Source organism: Scatophagus argus, chromosome 9, assembly GCF_020382885.2.
Source record: "Scatophagus argus isolate fScaArg1 chromosome 9, fScaArg1.pri, whole genome shotgun sequence".
Classification (NCBI taxonomy): domain Eukaryota; kingdom Metazoa; phylum Chordata; class Actinopteri; family Scatophagidae; genus Scatophagus; species Scatophagus argus.
In genome coordinates, this window is record NC_058501.1 from 20488056 (window position 1) to 20507992 (window position 19937).

Below are 19937 nucleotides of genomic sequence, written 5' to 3' on the forward strand. Positions count from 1 at the left end.
GACACAGAGCCCACCTCTTCCTGTCGGTGTCAGAAAGGCAACTTCACCATATTTAGCTGGCTTACCGAAGCCCCGCAGAGTTATCTGTCAAGCAGACAGAAAATCTTGACAGTTATCGGTGGACACGGTTCGGTGTTGACAGCTGTATTTTCATCCCGGGATTGATACTGTAGAAAACGGCATCGTTAGGATATGGTGCTTGGGAAACGGGGCCGTGCCAACGGCTGTTTTTAACGCGATAAAAGTCGCCGTCGTCTGTCAGAATTCCAACTATCCAACAGCCGAGCTAGCCAGCTAGCTAATTACTGTAGCTACACCGACGCTCGCTCTGCTGTAGATACGAATTTATGTTGCCTTTCTAATGTCCAGTTATCGGTAGGAATTCGTTTGGACTCAATGACCCCGCTGTGATGATATCCTGACAGCCCCTCTCATCCGTTCCAGACACTTTCCTAAGCCTGGCTAGCGAGCTAATTTGGCTAACTAGCAGGTTTCCTCTGCTACGGGGTCGCGTTCAGCAACCAGTAACTTAACGTTAGCTTTCGCAGCGGCAGTAAAATCCGATTGGATACGTTGACGGTGTGCAAACGGCGGTGTGCGGGGACGCCGGAGATCCCCGGCCGGCGAAACGACCGTACCAAAGTGCCCCTTTTGACAGTCGGCAGGGAGTGGAGCTAGAAGAGACCAGGGTACTTGACCATTCAGCGCGACAGAGGCGGCGCACCGCCGAAGGAGACACCGGATTGAACGGAGGAAGAGTCCCAAATCTTTGACAACTGTGATCCGGGTAGTGAACCGGGCAGGGACCTCATGAATGGAAATCGGAACTACAGGTAAACTGTTCTCTAAGTTGCAGACTTGTTCATACAGTACATGTCAATGGACGTTACTTTTCCAGGAGGATTGTAGTAGAGTTGAAACACGGGGTTGATGGGGTTGTTTGAGCTGTGACAGCCTTGAGTGAAGCTTGAAGGTGTTAAACTGTCACCAGGGAGTCACTTCTGTTATTTTGCCATGAGTCACAGTTGAAATGGTTTCACTGAATAACACTCTCAGTTTTGCGAGAATGAATTAAAACTTTTCGAGCATAGAAGTTCAGTATTTGGCTGATACAGTCATCTTATTAGTCATTCTCCAAGGATATTGAGACGTTTGTTCTGTCTCGCTGTAAACTCATGAGCAGCATCCGCCAGGTGTGTGGGCTTCATTGAACAGGTGCTGAGGTTAAGCCTGGTATTCCCCCTGTGTTATCGGGAAGACTGTCATGATATCAAATTGTTTCTTGATTTTAGTGGTCCTGGTCCAGAATGAGATGCGTTAACCTCAAACCTAGCATGCCTAGTCACTTGAGATCTTGCGACAGTGAGTTTATTTTCTGTCATTTCAAGGCCCCCAGGTCTTGGGTCACCCACTGACCGCAGACCGACCTTAGCAAATTTAGCAGTAGCCTTTTCCCACAGCACATACAGCAGTATAAGATATAACCTGTTTTTCCATGCCCTTAGTAGGCACATGGAACATTGTTTAAAAAAATAAACTACAAAACCTTGTTAATGAATTTGTTTATCTACGGCTGTGACCTCATGTAACCTTGCAAATTGCTGTCTAGTGATATAATTTGTCAACCTTGGCCATGTACAGTAAACTGCTTCTTTCTTGTTCATAGTGGCAGTTAAACAGTCTGGGTTGCTGGCTTTGTCTCAGCTGTAACGGAAGCTTTCCACTTAGGTGACCATAAACTGAACGCTAGGTACTCTTGATCATCCTGTGACATATGATACGGCAGTTGGTTCTTAAACCACCCCGCCCTCCTCCAGAGGAGATCCCTCTCTAATGCCTACGCTCTCATTAGCCTCTCTGCTGCTCTCAGTGTTGACACTTCCAAACGTTGGTAAGGGAACACAAGGTATTTTCCCAGTAGCCAAGCACCTACAGTAATATCAAACAGACTTAAACAGTTATGTGTCGCTGTTGGGGCAGGTGTGCAATTTAAGCTTACGGCACCTTGTGAATACATCACATTTGGTATATTTTCACAGGCAAGATGGCAGTTTTGTAACCAAAAGGAAGCTCCAGAGTTGGTTTCACTTTTCCAGTTGTGAAAAAGATCTCTTGTACTCAAAGCATTTGATCGCTTGATTGACCCACAACCCTCTGGTGATTCAACCAGGTATTTTCATCTTAAACTTATAGCTACAGCATTGTAGTTTTTTGTTAATTCAGTGTTGAATTCTTCTGTTGAGGAACTTGAGTTGTGTCTGCTTCTGCCATAACTCTCAAGCTCCTCACTCACCATAAAACACAGACCATGAGACTCACCATGAACACATTGGCAAAACCAGCCTTTGACTGTCTGCGTTAAGGAACATAGTTGATGCTTTTACTATGTAAGACATTAATGTATTAAAATAGTCAGAAAGAGGCAAGTTTTACTGTATACCTTTATGGCATGTCCTTGTAGGCTGCTACAGGGTCTTCATATTGTGTGTGTTGGTGCATGTTCACAATTGCATAGCATCAACCACCACAGGCCAAACAGTGAGTCCTATGCCTGGGTGAATGATTAAAAGAGAGCCCTTCATCACTCTGTCAGTAGCCCAGAGATCTTGCTTATAAACTGACTCACTCTTCTTCCTGGTAGCAGTCTAAGCGGCAGCATGTGGCATGGAAACCATAGCTCCGGAGAGCTTAGCACTAGGGATATAATGAGTGCAAAGCTTTCTAGCCCGAAGCAAATCAAATCCATTTTGATGTGCTAACCCTGAGGTATGCCGACAAACAGCCCGTCACTTGATATCGATGTGATGTTACATTATTACTGAGTTGCAAAGCCAGAACTAGTCAGGAATTTCAAATTATGGGGAGAAGATCGATAGCACTCTCTCATCTGTTAGTTTAGTATCAAGCTTCTGCCAGCAGTCAGTTAGCTTAACACACCATTAAGGCCAGAAACAGGTTTTAGCAGGTAGCCTGTCTCTGCAAGGTTGCACAATATGGCTACTAGTACTTCTGATGCTCATTAATACTCTATGTTATTTCTTTAATTTGTCCAAAAAATACTGTAAAAATGCAAAAGATTTGTGGTTTTATTGGGGGTTTTGGCGTGTACCGTTTCTTGGCTGGGCAGAGTAACTTCTTGGAGTCTCCGCTGGTTATCTGACAACTTTACGGTGATGACAAACCAGATATAACAATAATAAATATAATAAGTTTTGAAGGGACTGGTAGCTGGACTTTGTTACCTCTGGAGAGAACCAGGGTAACCGTTTTCCCCCTTCTTTCTAGAATTTATGCCAAGTGTATTTCCTAAAATGTTAAACTGTTCATTTATTATATAGTTGCTAATATCAATATGGTCCCATATCCCAGCTGAGCACTGTGGATGGATAGCTTGTGTTCACACAAAAGCCTAGGACTTTCTTATTGTCACAGAAACTTGTTCTGGTGTTGGAAACTGTAAAAACAGTGCGATGGCAGATAGAGTGCAGCAGGGCTTTCTCCCCTACCCTCCACCTGTCACACTACACTTTGGAACAAAATGAGATTTGAATTGGCTGGAGTTGACTCTGCTGGGAATGAAAGGCAGCCCAAACACAACAGTTAAGAGGAATGGTCCTCGTTTCACTGAGTGGTAGTTTTTAAGACTTGAGCTGAGTTGACTTTCTTGTGCTTGTCCCGCCGATGTCTTACTCAAGTTCTTTAGTCTGCCCCCTCTCTCTTTCATACGTCCTTCTTTCTTACACTCCTGTATTTCCCGCTCTTTTTGATTCAGATGGTCACCCCTGTCCCCCACCCCCTTCCTGGGTTACTTCCTCTATTTGCCTCTCTGTGCCTCAGTGGGAATCTCTGCCTTATTCTTGTAGGTTGGTCCTCAGTGGATTTTGTTCAGACAGAGGGGTCGGCTTTGAGGGAGGGCTTAGTACTTGATTTGCAGTCTCTCCCCATAATACTCAGTTCATTCAAGCAGCCTGTTGGCAAAACACAACCCCCATCCACATCCCACCCACCCATAAGGCTAACCATTGGCATATTGTTGTAGGTTCCTATGGAGAATGCAGTTTACCGTTGCCTGTCAGGCTCATTGTTTGGAGAAAGATTTACCCTTGTGTGTGTTTTGCTTAAAAAAAAAAAAAGAAATTTAAAACTCTTACCCTAAGTGTTAACCATTCTTATTTATTTATTATGTGTGACCCCCCCAGATCAGATGCTATTAAAATCTGGCCAGAGTTGGCTATGATATTCTAGTCATCAAAAGACCAGAATCTATAGGCGACTGCTGATAAAATAAGATCATTGTGAGGCTTCTGCTGCTTCTTTTTTCTTGAAATTGAATATTTTGAAGACCAGAATGGTGCCAGAAAAGAACCTGAACTGGTGTTGCTTGGCATCAATTCTCCACTGATGTGTCATCATCTTTTGTGCTTTCTTAAGTAGGAAGAAGTGTTATTTCAGTAGTTTTACCCAGTGGGATCACAGTAAATACCAACAGACACATGCTTGAAATTTACTGTCTAACAGCATTTTCTGCATTTTGAATCCTGTGGCCTTGTGTGGAACATTTGTTTGTCATGTTCGCTAGTTCACCAGTCGTGTGCTGGTGGAATAAACTGAGAGGCAGCTCTGCTGGCTGACACATGCTGTTGTCAGAGTGTGGGTTAGACAGCAAACTTCTGCAAGTGGGCTGGGTAGACCAAGGAGAAAGTCAGGGGATGGACTGTGTGTGGGGGAGGGCGTGGGGTACATGGGAGTGTGAGGAGGAGGACGACGAAAAGAAGGAGGAGGACGGCTGGAGGTTGTGATGCGTCACAGAGATTAGAAGCCAGAGCAGCCAGACCACACTGTTTTTCGTCGCTCTCCTCCTCCTCCTCCTCCTCTTTTCCCCCTTCCTGAGATCTGTTTTTGGGGGAACTGCAAGGGGCTCATTTTAGGGGGAGGCTCTGGACAGGAAGAAATGGAATTGGAAGGGGAAGGCTGTTTGTTTTCTTGGGGGCTCACTGGAGAACAGACAGTCTGTCTTTCAGTGTCTGAGAAAGATTACAAATATCTCTTAATTATTCTATACAGTCTTGAAATGAAAATGGAGTTAAAACAGAAATCATTAGCAACTATATTTTCCTACATTTGAAAGGGACAATCTGTATTTTTTTTTCTAACCACAAATTAAAGGTGCATTTGTATAAAGTTTGACTTAAATGTTTCCCAGCCAATTGCAATTAACACATGCAAAGCATGGGTGCATTTTTCTGTTCCACCAAATGCAAAGCGGGCATTACTTCTCTTCTTTTCATTAGGGGGTCTTTTCAATACATTTAAACAACTGTCTTTTTACCCAGAATTAACTTGCATCACCACATTGTTATATTATCAGACAGTGTTAAGTTATTTAATTATAATGAAATTTTCAATGACGGAATAACTTTGGGATCTTAGAAAGGAAACAAAAACTGACCCACTAGTTTAGGACTCTGTACAACAGTTGGCTAGTGAAAAGAAACCCAAGCGATGCCTCTCTAGACAAGCTTAGTGATTCTCCAACATCTGTGCAGTTACCTCCTGTAGTCCAGCCAGTGTGCTGCTGTCATCTCTTGGGAATGACCAGTGTGAGAGTCCACAGAGCAGAGAGGATGGAGATGGAGATCAGTCCGTGAACTATGACTTACGGACATTTTTGCTTGTTGCCAGGGCTTGGCAAGCTAATGGACTACATACTGTTTTTTTTCCCTGATGCTACAAGGTGAATTGACGGTGTTTCAAATCATTGTTTAACTAGCACACATTTCAGAGAGAACTTCTTTAAATGGTTCTTTTCTTATTCTCTTGGTTTTTTCCCTCCTGGCATCTGGTAGGGGTATAGGGTAAACACTGGATATTGTGAATGTCTATCTCTTTGCCAAAAAAAGTGCACTTTGCCTCACAACAAGCACGCTACTTGATTTGTCAATACCATCACCACTTTAAACTAGAGAGGACTTCCATGCTTCTGTGAAGTTTAAAGTCTGCTTCACACAACTCTGTCTGTGACTTTTGTCTGTCCCTCCTCCATTCAGATTGTAGACTATGCTTATAAGACCCCAATGTGTTGTAGTAAACTTCAAAAATCGGCTGAAGAATTAAAATCAACTATTTTGGGACAGTTTCTTGTGTAGAAAATAGTCCCAGTGAAACTGCATGCAGCCAGGGAAGAATGCATTGATTCTCATGTTCAGGGTTATGAGTGAGACAAATAAAAAATTAGCTGCTTTGTATCAGTGTGGCATCAGCAACAGATTCCTCAAAATCTGTGCCGCTTTCTTCCCGTTTGAGCAAACCAGTGCCAGTAAGATGTTCTTGTTAAGATGTTGACGTGTCAGTTGCAATAATCTGAGTATTATCTTGTTTTGGTTCTAGTTAGTTTATTAGAGTACATATAAACTCTCAGAGTGACAGCAGTAATCCTGCCCAAGTCAACATAAAAAGTCAACAACCCCTGGCCCCCGTCCGCTGCTCCACTCAGGCCCGACTAGCAATGCTGTGAGGACAGAAGGCTCCATTTAACCCACCCGAGTAGAATCTCCTGGTCAGTTTAACAGAGCGACTACTTTGTGTGTGTGAATATGTGAATGTGTGTGTGTACCCATCCATCGCCTGTCTGTGTCAGTAAGACTGTTAGGCCCTCCATAATGCCACTGAGTCAGAACTGGCCTCTCACTGCAGTAGACTCTTAACCCCACCAAATCCCCCCACCCGCTTTACTCCTGCTGTCTGAAATTATTTCTCTGTCATGTGCTCCTCTTCACTCTCTTCAGTCTCACACATGCGCTCTATCACTCTGCCTCAGGTTTGCCCCGAGGGGGATTTCAACATCTTTGCACGTTGTTGTGACTGACCAGGCCCTCATGAGCCTGTCAGAGTGTGGCTACCTGCTAGTGTTTATGTGTGGCAGAGAGTGGCATTGACTCCCATTGGTGCCAGATGAGGGGAGACAGGAGGTAGGAGTCTGAATCTGTGTGACATGCATCAGTCCTTCCTCCCCAGATATCACTCTTTCTCTCTATGTCTTTGCGCGTGCATTTCTGGGTTCTGCGTGCTGTGACTGACGCCATTGTGCCTCGACACTGAGCACTCGCCCTGTTCCCACAGCTCAGGCATCTCTGGATTAGGAACACAACAGCTGTATTGTGTGTGTATGTGTGTTTGGTGTGGGGGACTGTGTGTGGACATGCACTCATTGGCAGCTTGTACGTTTGTATACTGGAGGGATGTGGCTGAGGGGGGCTAGCAGGGACTTTATGTCATCCTAGCTTCTCACTATCCAGTTATTCTGGCTTGCGGCCCACTGTGCACAGTGTGACCATGTTGTTAGAAAGCAGCAGAGTGGATCGAGTTCACATTTGCTGAGACGTTTCCGAAATATTCACATAGCAAAGACAGGCATCACAGTTATTGCTTTGTTACGTATGATTTATTTATTATATGCACTGTTGCTGGTGCCTCACTTGCTGAATGGTATCACTCAGCTCATGGACTAAATTCAACCCTTGTGCTGGCCACCAGTACAACTTATTTAATGTGCATAGATTTACATGGTGAATTATGTGAATGTATTTGATCCTGATAGGACAAATGAAGAATGGATAAATCTTAGGGAATAGAATGAAGCTTTTAAACTAAATGCACAATTATACCATTGCTTCACATGGATTAAATTGAATAAAATCTGAAAAATGATGATAACACACATTAATAAGATGCCAGACAAGGTTATATTGGCACTAAAAAACGATTTTCAGTTTTTATTAGTGTGTTTGCATGTGAGCAACTTTTCAGTTGACATGTGAAATTGATCTGCCAACAGAAAATGGCAGAATATTTCCAAAAGTAGGGTTGCCAGCTGATCAAACAAGCGACACACAAAATCAGCTCAGTGCACAAGCAGCTATATAGAGCTGTGTGTCCCACAAAAAATTGTTAAACAAGCGAGTGTTTGGAGCATATTGGCATGCTGTTGGGCAGCAGGAAAGTGGATGATGTTGCAGGACTCGTGGGAGTAGTTTGAGAAGTTTCTATCACCGTTTTGATACTGTATTTCTGCCCTGAAACTATGTTACTATTGGAGATCCGTGTATACAACATAAATGCAAGCTGACCACAGCTGAAAGAGGAAATAACCAACATTTAAGAACCACCTCTCAAGTCTGCAGAGTCTACGCATATTAAAGCACAGATCCCTTTTAAAGTTTGTAGAATATTAGTAACATTAAAACACTTAACTTGAAACTTTATTACGTAATGTATATCTGCTTTACTTAAAAGTATGGTATTTGGCCCAGAAATAAAACAGCAATTCTTCTAAATATTAAATGAAGAACATAACTGACACAGTTTTATGCAATTTTCATGGATTACTTAATCTATAGTTGTGCATCCCTTATCCCTTATATGAAATGGTAATCCTTTCTAAATGCAAAACCTACACTAACAGTTTATTTTTCAGCATAGTAAATGGTAAGAAATGTAAATATATAATTTGAATCTAAAGAAAGAACCTCCAAGGGTAGCCTGTTGCTAAGAGAATCTTAAAATGTCAGTGCATTTCTTCATTAAACAACGGCTTGTATCATGATAAGCCAACACCAGACCTTGTTTATACAATAAATAGCTTGTTGTACAAAGGGTATCGCGAGAGCTTAAGCTACACTTTGAGCAGGATGCAAGTGGCCCAGGTCTTGAGTGGCTCTATCACTGAAATACATTGATTGAGTGAGTTGTATTCATGGTCAAGAGAGTTTTTCCCCTCCTCTACCATCTCTCACTGTCTGAATGTACAGGCTCAAGAAATGAGAATCATGCTAACAGACAGGGGGAGGATTACATCTACTCTCTTCTGTTTGTTGAAGCTTGTCCTTCCTGTAATTATCTGAAAGCACTTGCGTGTGCACCACACACACACACACACACACACACAGTCAGTGCTGCATTTTTCAGTTCAACAAGAGGAGGTTTCCTTGAACCCTTCAACTGACTGTGCAAAGTTCCAACAAGTCTTTGATGTGTCTGTGTAGATTTGTGGTTGAGTTTTCACTATTTCTCATAGCCAAATATAACACATCACCTACCTACAGCAGAGGTCATTGTATCTCTGACGTGTTCTTGATTAGTATTCTGTCTCTAGTTTTGTAGAAACTGGATCTTCCTGTAAACTTATGCAAGCATCTTCGTGTGTTCAGGACTGCACAGCTTCCTACACATGTGCCGGCCTCCTCGACAATGTCCTTTTTTGACAGTCATGGTCTTAGTCATCACGTAACAATAATGTTGCTGAACATTCAGTTTTCAGTAATTACTTCACAAGCTGCCTTTTGAATAGCTTTTATTGCTAGTGGCAGTTGGTAACTATTGGGCCGACCTACTTAAATCTGTCGAAGCTTGAGACTTAAGTACTCCCCTCTCCCAGTGACAGTTAAATCTCCCCTCTCTGGCCCCCCTCCACACTCCTGCCTGTGGACAAGCACGTTTGTTATGTCTGTTTGCTTAGGGAACAGAGACGGTTTCCAAGAAGAACAGATAGGAAGGAGGTATCTGATGCGTTGCTGAATGAACAGGATCGGGCTGGCTATTCAGAAAGTCCTGCAAAAACACATGCCTGCTCGAGTTTAAACATCGCAGTATGTTGCCTGCCTTGTGTGTGGTATTGCAAGGTCCCATCTGTGTTGACAGTCACTAGTAATCACCATAGATGAATGCTGAGGCCAAAGTGAATTTTCTCCAGCTGCAGGGTGCTCCAATGGTCACTATATGCTGATTTAATAAAAAAAAAATAAAAAAATATAAAATTCAACAACGTCGTCTCATCTCAGCCTCAAGTAAAGAAAACATGTTTTAGTCAGTTTGAACTGGTTTAAATCTCTATAATATTTCCCCACATGAAGGGACATTTGCCCTTGAAAAATATGAACATCTTTTTCGCTTGCAGAGAGAAGCTAAATATATCAACATCACAATGTCTCAAAACATTTCTGCAAATGACAGAATCACCCAGAGGTTAGTCATAATCGCAGGAAGCCAAAGAATGCAGTGACAGCTTAGCCAAATGGCGTGGTGGTGGGACCAGTGTTTTGATTAGACCCACACAGCTTGTTTGTTTTGATGCCTGTTTGCATCTTGTCAGATTATCACCAGGCAAACATAAGTCAGGACTGCAGTTGGTGGGTTAGTCTGTGTGATCAGCCACCTTTTTTGGAGGTTTGGTTTGTTAATCGTTCTGTGTGTCTGTAATAATTAGTGTGAATGTGAGAATTTATAGCAGTTGGTCAATGCGTATGCATTTGTTCTGAAAAGCATTAGGTTGAGTATGTCTTTTGTTTGTGGACAATGCTAAAAGTATTAACTCTCTGGGAAATATAAACCCATTCTATCAGTGTGTGGGTTTCATATTGAAACTGAACCAGCTGGCTGCGCGTGTGTGCTCAAGTGGGTGGAACACCAAAGCGTAAGCATGTGTGGTATGTTTTTTTGTTTACCTAAAGGTTCTTCCTCTTTCTCACTGTGAGAGCTGGTTATTGCCACTGTACTGCTACTGTACTTCTCGTACCAGATTTGCTACTGAATCCAGAGGACTCAAGGATGCTCTACTGTGTGCTTCTCTGCCCGTGGTGACTCTGTGACTCATGCTGAATGGAAGTTAGTTCTGAGAGGCAGATGATAGCTGGAAAACACCAACTCTAGCTACTCTCTAATTCTGCCACTCCCTGCTATCCACCTCCTACTTGCTGACATCACCAGGACCATCACAGGACAGAAAAAATTGCTTTCTCTGTTATGAAAAACCCTCTCGAACTTTGTGTCAAGGACTTCTTGAACGAGTTACGTCCTACAATTGTCTGAATTAGGACACATCTCAATCTGTGGTAGCTTATTTCTGTAACCTTAATGAAGATTTACCAAAATATCTGTCTTCTCTATTTTGGTTACTCTTGTGTGTGAAATTGGGCTTTCCTCACAAGTTTCACTGAGGGCCCCAGGGAAATTACCATAACAAAAGTTATAGTTCTGTGTGAGAAGGACAGCCATGGCAGGAATTCCAGACTTCCCTGTCTTTTTCATCAATTTATTCCAGCAGGCTGTTTCAGACATGAGGCCTTCACCCTCTGACAACCCTGTAAGCCTCCACTCCACAGCCTACCAGAGGAGCTGGTGACTGTAAACAAACAGGATGCTCATGTTGTCTGCTGTGACCTCACAGAAGGTTTCTATTCTGGTGTTGGGAGGTTTTTATGAACTCCCCCCTCAGCAGGGCCCTCAACCTCAACATCACCCACAGATGTGAGCCTATGAGTCAAATCTGTGATGAATCACCCTTAAGTATGACTCTCATTTATCAATGACACATTTGGGGCAGTTTTTTGGTAGAGACTGGAGAGCAGATCTCGAGACACAATGAGAGAGTCGAATAAAACTGAAAAAAGTACATGGGGGTGGAGGGGGAATATACAAAGTAACACTCACCAGGCAAATGGATGAGACCCATCTGAGTTTTTATCTAAAACGCATGAGGTCATTTCAAATGTTGCATTGACACGTCAGCAAAGCTATTTGTTTATTCAAGTGTGTTGTGGAAGGCGAGACTCAGCAGATCCAAGAAGAGCACCGACATGATTGTAGCACATTAAGTTGAACAGAACAGAACTTGCTGTTTCTGGATCAAAGTGAGTCACGTCTGAGACATCTTGTGGTCTCTGTGTGAGTGTGAGTACGTGCACAGCAACACCACTTTTTAGAACAAATGTGAGTGGACTGTCAAACACATTCTCTGTTGTAAGGAGCACAGCACAATTAACAGCCTTTAATGCTGTCCTGGTCTATTGTAGAACAACATCAGGTATTTAGTTGTTTATTTTTTAGCTATCATTATGCGTTGATATTTGTGCCTGCTAGTCCTCAGGTAGATATTGTGAAAAATTATATTGTCTGCGTTATATTAGGGGTCACATCATCTGCAGCAGGCATCTCAAACTGGTCCACAGGAGGGCCGGTGTGGCTGCAGGTTTTCTTTCCAACCAAGTAGCAGCACACCAGACTTGACTCATTTAATCAACTGACAGTTGATTGGTCAAACGGTGTGCTCTTGGTTGGTTGGCACAAAAACCTGCAGCCACACCGGCCCTCCTGTGGACCAGTTTGAGATGCCTGATCTGCAGTGTTTGTTGAATCTGTCAGTCATGTTCACATCACCTTAGCGGGCTGCACTTTTACTTTGAAAGTGAAATTAAATTTTTAGTTTTTATGGAAATCTTTAAAAAAAAGACACTTTATGCCGCATTAAAAATTACACTTTATACTGTATTAAACAAATGTGACAGTGGCTATATTTATGCTGTATTCTCCATCATACATCCATGTAATGCGAGCATTTGTCTTTCATTATGTATTTATTTTGCCATCAAACCTGCATAATAATAATAATTATGCCAGTCAATGCACTTCCTGTTCCAGATGTGGCATATACTGTAGGATCAATGCACCTGCATCATGCATGTGTGTTTTCAGTGTATGTGGACATCCCCCTGTAATGCCCGTGTGCCTTTGTTTGCTTTAGAGCTGGTGCCCCGTGAAACACTTGTGCACGTGTCAGACAAGTGTTTACCATCCTGAGTGTGTGTTTTTTTTTCTATCATGAGCGTGTGTTGTTCATTTTGAAAGTGGTTTTATTCCCCTGATGCTTCTTTATCGTCTCGGTACTTTTCTCAGTACGTCAGGTCAGATTTGGAGTGCATGTTGGATAGAAGTGTGTCAGTATGGTTTCATTGAGAGTTCAGTGGGTGGGTGGGTGTTTGTGATGTATAATGTTTAACTTGTTGAAGTGAGTGTTTTATACTTGCTTTTTCCCTACACAGCGACTTATCATGACATTTGGAATTTTGCTGTCAGTGTTTCTTTTCCACCATCATGCACTTGTTACCTTGTTAGTGTTTTTTTCTTTACCAGGTTGTCGACAAACGGGGAAATACAGTACTATACCACCTTTTTAAATCAGCCAGCATCTTTCAGTTCTAATTTTTGTATAATGTCATAGTTTTTGTTTACACAGCCCAGCAAATAATATTTAATATACACCCACTGACATAGGATATTATAACATGTCAGTTAATTTTTAACTATAAAATTTACCAGAAACTAAATTATAGATCACAGGTCAGCAGCGTCTGGCCCCTGTACCATTTCTGGCCTGCAAACGATTTTCATTGGCCCGCCAGATTTGTTTCTTTTTTTCTGAGTGTGCTTTTTTTATAACTTCATTTTATTCTGCTTCCCGTGATTCCCGCCTAGCCTACCAGACACCTGATGTTAAGTAAAACGAGAATAGAGCATACCAGAGCCAGGATTTGCATTTTTAATCTATGCTGTCTTTATTTCACTAAAACTAAATAGGAAAGTTGCATGACATGGGCACTCTGTGGCTTTAACTTCAACTTAACTCCAGGTCGACTTAACTTCAGGCCGACAGTCCGTCATCAAACTGTTTGCGTCAGAGCGACAAAGAAAACAATATTTCTAATTATTTAACAAGCAGGTAACTGTGGCAATGTGTAATTAAAGTCCATTAAGAGAATTAAATTATAAACATAAAAGAGATTGCCAATAGGCTTGTGCACATGCAACATGGTTTATTTATTGTGATTAGTTATTTTTTGTTTTTTTTAATTTAATGATCATTCTCCATATAGGCCTAGTTTTTGCAAGTGAAGCTTTGGTGGTTCCCACCACAGCATGTTTAAATAGGCCGTAGGCCAGGCTCTAGCCTGCCTCCTAGTGGCGAGGACAATTTTTGGCCCACAGCCTAAATTACTTGCCGACCCCTGTTATAGATATTAAACTTGAGATTAAAAAAATAACGTGTATTGTATGTAAAATCTCGTAGAGGCCCTTACACATTAGCATGCTGATGGATTCATTTAGCTTTACATATTTAGTTTCATATAAAATGACCTGAATCCCTCTCCGTTCTCCTCTAAGGAGCCGTTGGGGCCCAGTCCCTGTTCTCCATGCCTCGACGGCCTGGATATGGCACCATGGGGAAGCCCATCAAGCTACTGGCCAACTGTTTCCAGGTGGATATCCCCAAGATGGATGTCTACCTCTACGAGGTGGACATCAAGCCTGACAAGTGCCCACGGCGAGTCAACAGGTAGGCTGGAACTTCTGAACAGTAACTTTAAAACTTATCATTGCTTGCATTTAGAAATTTAACTCCTCTATTAACTGCAGAGCATCTTGCAGTGGATGAGCACACAGGCGTGCAGAGTCTTGGCCAAGGAAAAATGGCTGTCATTAGGTTGAATCAGTGCTTTGTTGATGATGATAATGGTTGATCTAACGGTTGAAAGCCTTCATCTACTATATTAAACTCTTTTTGTGTGTGTATTGTTCAGGGAGGTGGTTGATTCTATGGTGCAGCACTTCAAGGTGACAATCTTTGGGGACCGCAGGCCTGTCTATGATGGAAAGAAGAGCCTGTACACAGCCAACCCACTGCCTGTGGCACCAACAGGGGTGAGCTGTAAAAAAACAATACATACACACATAAAAGCACATCATCTTTTTGTCTTCAGCACAACCTGAATATAAGCCATGTGTGATATCTAGTGCATGGACACACACACATACACAGTCTTAACAACTCAGAGTTACCTGAGCCAAAACATTTTGTGTACCTGCAGTATATCAGACAGCCTGTGCATATAGACACATGTAGACACAAACACACACGATCTGGTCTCACTAAATGCAGTCTGCTTTCATCTAACCTTCTTTGTCCTGTCTCATGCTCCTTCCCACCTTCAGGTGGACCTGGATGTCACTCTGCCAGGAGAGGGAGGGAAAGATCGCCCTTTCAAAGTTTCCATCAAGTTTGTATCTCTGGTCAGCTGGCACATGCTCCATGAGGTGCTGACTGGCCGCAGCATGCCTGAGCCCCTGGAGCTGGACAAACCTATCAGCACCAACCCCGTCCACGCAGTGGATGTAGTGCTCCGACACCTGCCCTCGATGAAGTGAGCTGCTGAAATTTTTTTAGAGTTTTACAATTCTGTTTTCACTGTTTTGTTGTCTAGATAGATCAGTTATTGGTATATTAGATATTTGAATTGATCTTTAACAGCTATCCTTACCTAAGCGCCCCGCCTTTATGTTTAGTCAGCAAACAGATTCAAAGGATAGAGGACATATGATCCCTCTCATACTCATAGTAAATATTATATGTTTGTTTTGTCATTGTGGCACCAGCATCAGCACTCTGATCCCAGCGGAAATCAAAGAGAGCTCATATGGGGCGCCATACTTGACCTCATACCATATTTCATTCGATATCAGTTGTCTAAGCCCCAGCAGGAGCACAGCCTGACACAATATCATCAGCGATTTAATGAAAGTCTCTTGCAAAGCATTATTGAGAGGTGGATATATCGACACCTTTCATTTAGCTCCGTGTGCTGCCACTGGGGGCCCAGTGCAGCAGAGTGCCATCATCATGCATTGTCCAGGTTTCACCAAGAAAAATGTATCCCACATGTAATTATTGATGTGTCTTCTGAGCAGAGTAATAAGAGGTCAGTGGGTCCAGGAAGTGTCACCACCCCCTCATTTCACTGATGTAGTTTCGGGCCATACAGCTGACTGTGACACTCCAACTCTGACATATTGACAAATATTGACCAACATTCTCATTTCAGGAAATTTCCTGTCACCTCGTGTGTCTGTTCCTACTTGCCCCGTGTTCTCCTCCTTCTCATCCTGTACTTTGTTCATGACCTCTGATTGTTTTCCCCTCCTCGTTATCTTTTATTTCCTCAGTCTCTTTGCTTTTTTCTCATAATTGCTACTTTTGTGCATCTAGGTACACTCCAGTGGGTCGATCCTTCTTCTCGGCTCCAGAGGGATACGACCATCCCCTGGGAGGAGGGAGGGAGGTTTGGTTCGGCTTCCATCAATCTGTGCGCCCTGCCATGTGGAAGATGATGCTTAACATCGATGGTGAGAGTCAAATTCCACCTTGCATTTGTTTTGTTGTGACAGAACCTTGGGGCTACAATAAGGCCTCAGCTACAGCAGTGTAAATACGAGAAGTGTTTTTATTGCTTATTGCCTCAAACAGTAAGAACTGTTTGCCACTGCAGCTCTCCATATTCGAAAATAGTCAAATATGTGCAATTTGAATCTTCAATCTTAGTTCAACAACACACACAAAAATACTTCTTTTTCTCTTTCACAGCTGAAGAAATGAGATTTTAATAATTAAACAGATAGATTAGAATGGCAATGAGCCTCCATGATGCAGGATATTTTTAGATATTTTAGCATGGTCAGTTTACCTTTAGTGATATGTGTGAGGAAATTTAATATCTGTGTTTAATATAAATCTAATTTGTCAAACTCGCACTCATGTTGTTTCATTGGAGCTGAAAGAGGTCTGCGAGATGTTTTAAGGCTTTTTCATCATTTCGTGTCTCATTATTTGTCTCCCCAGCTGGAGTTCTGTTGGGAAGACAAATATTTTTTTATGCAGCAGCACACCTTCCTTGTGCTTGAGTGAATATTTGAAGAAATTCTCATCATAATATCCCAGATCCCAAATTTCTTTTTTATCCGACCAACAGTCCAAAACTGAAAGGTCTTAAATGACAAAATGCAACAAATCCTCATATTTAAGAAGCTGGAAAAAACAGATTTTTGACATTTTTGGCTTAGATATGAAATGATTAATGACTAAGAGGATTAATCAATTATCAAAATAGTTGACAACTGATGTTCTTTTTATTGACTAATCATGACCGCTCTAGTTGTCACCCAGTTTTTAGAACAAAGGCAGTTTTGCTGCCTGATAGCCAGTTTTTCAGAAAAGAACGGAGTGGGCTGCAAACATATTTCAACTATTCAATTATATCTGAAGAAAAACTCTGATGCCATGGAATATTGAGCTACATTTTCAGTCATTTATTATTTGTAGAAAATAAGCAGCAGAATGGATGTTGGAAAATATGTTTTGCCATATGCAAACTGCAGGAGGTAGTTGGAGACCAGGGGATATGGACAAAGGTGGGTTCTTGGCTGGATGGGAACTGACTGGTTGGTTGCTGTGGAGACAGAGGGCATTTGGTGTGTGTGAGTGTGTGTGTGTGTTTGTGGGTTTGTGTCTGCATGAGTGAGACTGGTGGGTGTTGCTGAGGTCAGGAGGGTAGCTGTGTGAAGCATTTCCTCGAGACAGCTTTTGTTTTGTTCCAAGCGCTGGAAGTCTCTGTCTGCATTTGAACCTTTTACTTTCTACTCTCTGATTTTCTTTTTGTCTCATTTTCCCGCCCTGTCATCCTTGGAAATCTTGTCTGCTCTCCAACAACAAGCTAGAACTCCCAAGTGTTTGCAGAGCATTTGTTTTCTAGCTCTTCTCTCCCACGTTGTGTATTTGCAAAGCCATCTATTAATCCTATTTTAGTACATGGATTTTGCATGAAGGCAAGAAAGGTACTTTGGTATCATGGGTGATCAGAAATGCATATATAGAGTAATTGTAATGAAATAACACCACTTAGTTTTATGTTTGCATAAATGACTCATAAACACTTCCAAACGCACAGAAATGAAATCACAATGCGTGGGGAGTACAATTAGATTGATGTCACTTCCTGTCGCTGTGAAAGGCTCTCATGTCTCACAAGCCCGGCCAGAGGCGTAAGAGAGAGTGTGTGCAAAGCAGTCATCTGTTATTTTGTTAGGCATCACTCACTGATGTACGCTTGCAGTGCTTTCATCAGCCATTAGAGAGAGGTTTCTTACATCACAGCGGCTGAGCTCGATTATTTGTCAACACCTTCCTCAACCTCAACACCACACTCTCTTCATCTCTCTGTCCATTTTTGGATTTGTTTTGATCTTTTCATTTCATTTCTTTTTTTTTTTTTGTCATACCTGTTTTTGTGCCTCCCAGGTTTTAATTCCTCTCCAATGTCTTGCTGTATTGTGTCTGCTATCATATTTAATTTCTTCGTGCTTCAGTTTTTCCAGTTATTGGGAGAAACCATTGTTTCAAAACAATGGGAACTTTATGTTGCATGAAATGCTCTTTGTGTGTCCAGTGAATGTTCCTAGGATATTATTTAGCATGATGTGCTGCTTACACAAACATGATGTGATAAGCCTCTACAAGAGCTTCATAATGGTAGCATTGCACATTGAAGAAGACATGTGCCAATTACAGTCCATCTGGAACAAACTACTTTCATCTGCTCACCTTGCTTTTCCCCACCTACACACGTCTGCACCTGTGGTCTCTTGACTGCACACACACCGGCTTGCCCACCCATACCTCATTTTGTTTCTTTCTCACTTCTGACTGGCTTTTTGTCACCAGTATATTTTATAAAGTGGCCAAAAAAAAACACAACTCCCATTTTGGATTTTTTTCACCTGAGATTCCGTTTTCACAACAGAAGGTGATCCGAGTGTGGAGGAGGTGTGTTGTTAATCAAAGCCAGCATGATAGCGAATCACATCACCGTAACCAGATGCACTTACGAATGTAAAATATTGAGCGTCAAGTAATTGTTGTCGTATTATTTAACAAAATTCTGTCAGTCGCTATGAGTCTGGACAGACACTGATATAATCTGCAACTTGACTGGTGGACTGAGGCATACGACTGCTGCAATTCTAGTTTGCTTTATAGGTGTTTTATATTTCTGTTGAGTTTTTCTTTACAGGCAGACTCTCAACATGACTCTCAACATCCATAGTCGAATATGTATACTATGCAATTTAAACTGTGATGCGACTGCAGCAAGTGAACTGGAACCAAGTTGCTGTCATTCAGTGTTGTGTTATAATGTATGTTATTGTTGTTACTTTATTCTAAAATGAGTCTTATCTTTATTTTATCTTGCAGTGTCTGCCACCGCCTTCTACAAGGCCCAGCCAGTCATCCAGTTCATGTGTGAAGTGCTGGACATCCACAACATAGACGAGCAGCCTCGCCCTCTCACAGACTCGCACCGGGTCAAATTCACCAAAGAAATCAAAGGTGAAGACTGGGGTGTAAAACGTTGTGAGAAACAGAGCTGAATCAGATGAATAAAAATGTATTGTGCGTGGGTGAGAGAGAGAGAGAGAGAGAGTCTGAGCAGGAGAGCACGTGTCACAGCCATTCACACACAGACACATTCTCAATGCTACTCCCAACACTTTATGTAATTCACCAGGTTTGAAGGTGGAGGTGACACACTGTGGAACCATGCGGAGGAAGTACCGCGTCTGCAATGTGACCCGTCGGCCTGCTAGCCATCAAACGTGAGTCAGTCTCTGGGCGGGTGAGGAAACGGGAGACGGGGCGGAGTGTGTTGATGGGATGGGGGAGGAGAACATGGAGCACCGCATCACCAATTCAACACCAAAACAAACCAGATAACGGCTGACTCATCTGACAACGATGCAGGCAACATTAGTCATTTCTTGGTGAAGTAGTGCCTGTGTGCGGCTGCAGAGTTTTAGTGTTTGTCATCCGTAGTTGAACACTGTGTGTTATCTTTTACATCACCATAGGGGAGGATGGTTCATATAAAAGACTGTTTGACTGAATGTGCTGTTTTTACCAAGAGGAAAGATAATGATATGTGAATAGTGACTGTTAAGTTTTAACAACGATGGCAGCAAACACTTCTAAAGTGTTCTGAAGTCCAGCTGTCGCTGTGATTTTAAACATGATGACTGATTCCCGTTCAGGAACTGACTCATATTTCTCTATCACTGCAGGTTTCCTCTACAGTTGGAAAATGGTCAGACAGTAGAGCGAACTGTAGCCCAGTACTTCAGGGAGAAGTACAACCTGCAGCTTAAGTATCCCCATTTGCCCTGTCTACAGGTGGGCCAGGAGCAAAAGCACACCTACCTGCCCCTGGAGGTGAGAGAAAACACAT

The 19937-nt window shown here is 42.4% G+C and overlaps 1 protein-coding gene across 3 annotated transcripts in view; it reads left to right on the top strand.

Annotated features, from left to right (window-relative positions):
• The first annotated feature begins 30 nt into the window (after window positions 1-30).
• Window positions 31-19937, top strand: part of LOC124065437 (protein argonaute-3) — a 34913-nt gene continuing 15006 nt past the window's right edge. For 2 of the 3 annotated variants that reach the window (XM_046400837.1, XM_046400839.1), the window contains exons 1-8: window positions 31-833; window positions 13993-14164; window positions 14409-14529; window positions 14821-15029; window positions 15872-16008; window positions 18911-19045; window positions 19224-19311; window positions 19774-19921. In XM_046400837.1, coding sequence (XP_046256793.1) covers window positions 815-833; window positions 13993-14164; window positions 14409-14529; window positions 14821-15029; window positions 15872-16008; window positions 18911-19045; window positions 19224-19311; window positions 19774-19921 — 1029 coding nt within the window. In that variant the 5' untranslated portion in view covers window positions 31-814. The remainder of the gene's footprint in view (window positions 834-13992; window positions 14165-14408; window positions 14530-14820; window positions 15030-15871; window positions 16009-18910; window positions 19046-19223; window positions 19312-19773; window positions 19922-19937) is intronic. The other variant, XM_046400838.1, reaches the window with a different exon arrangement.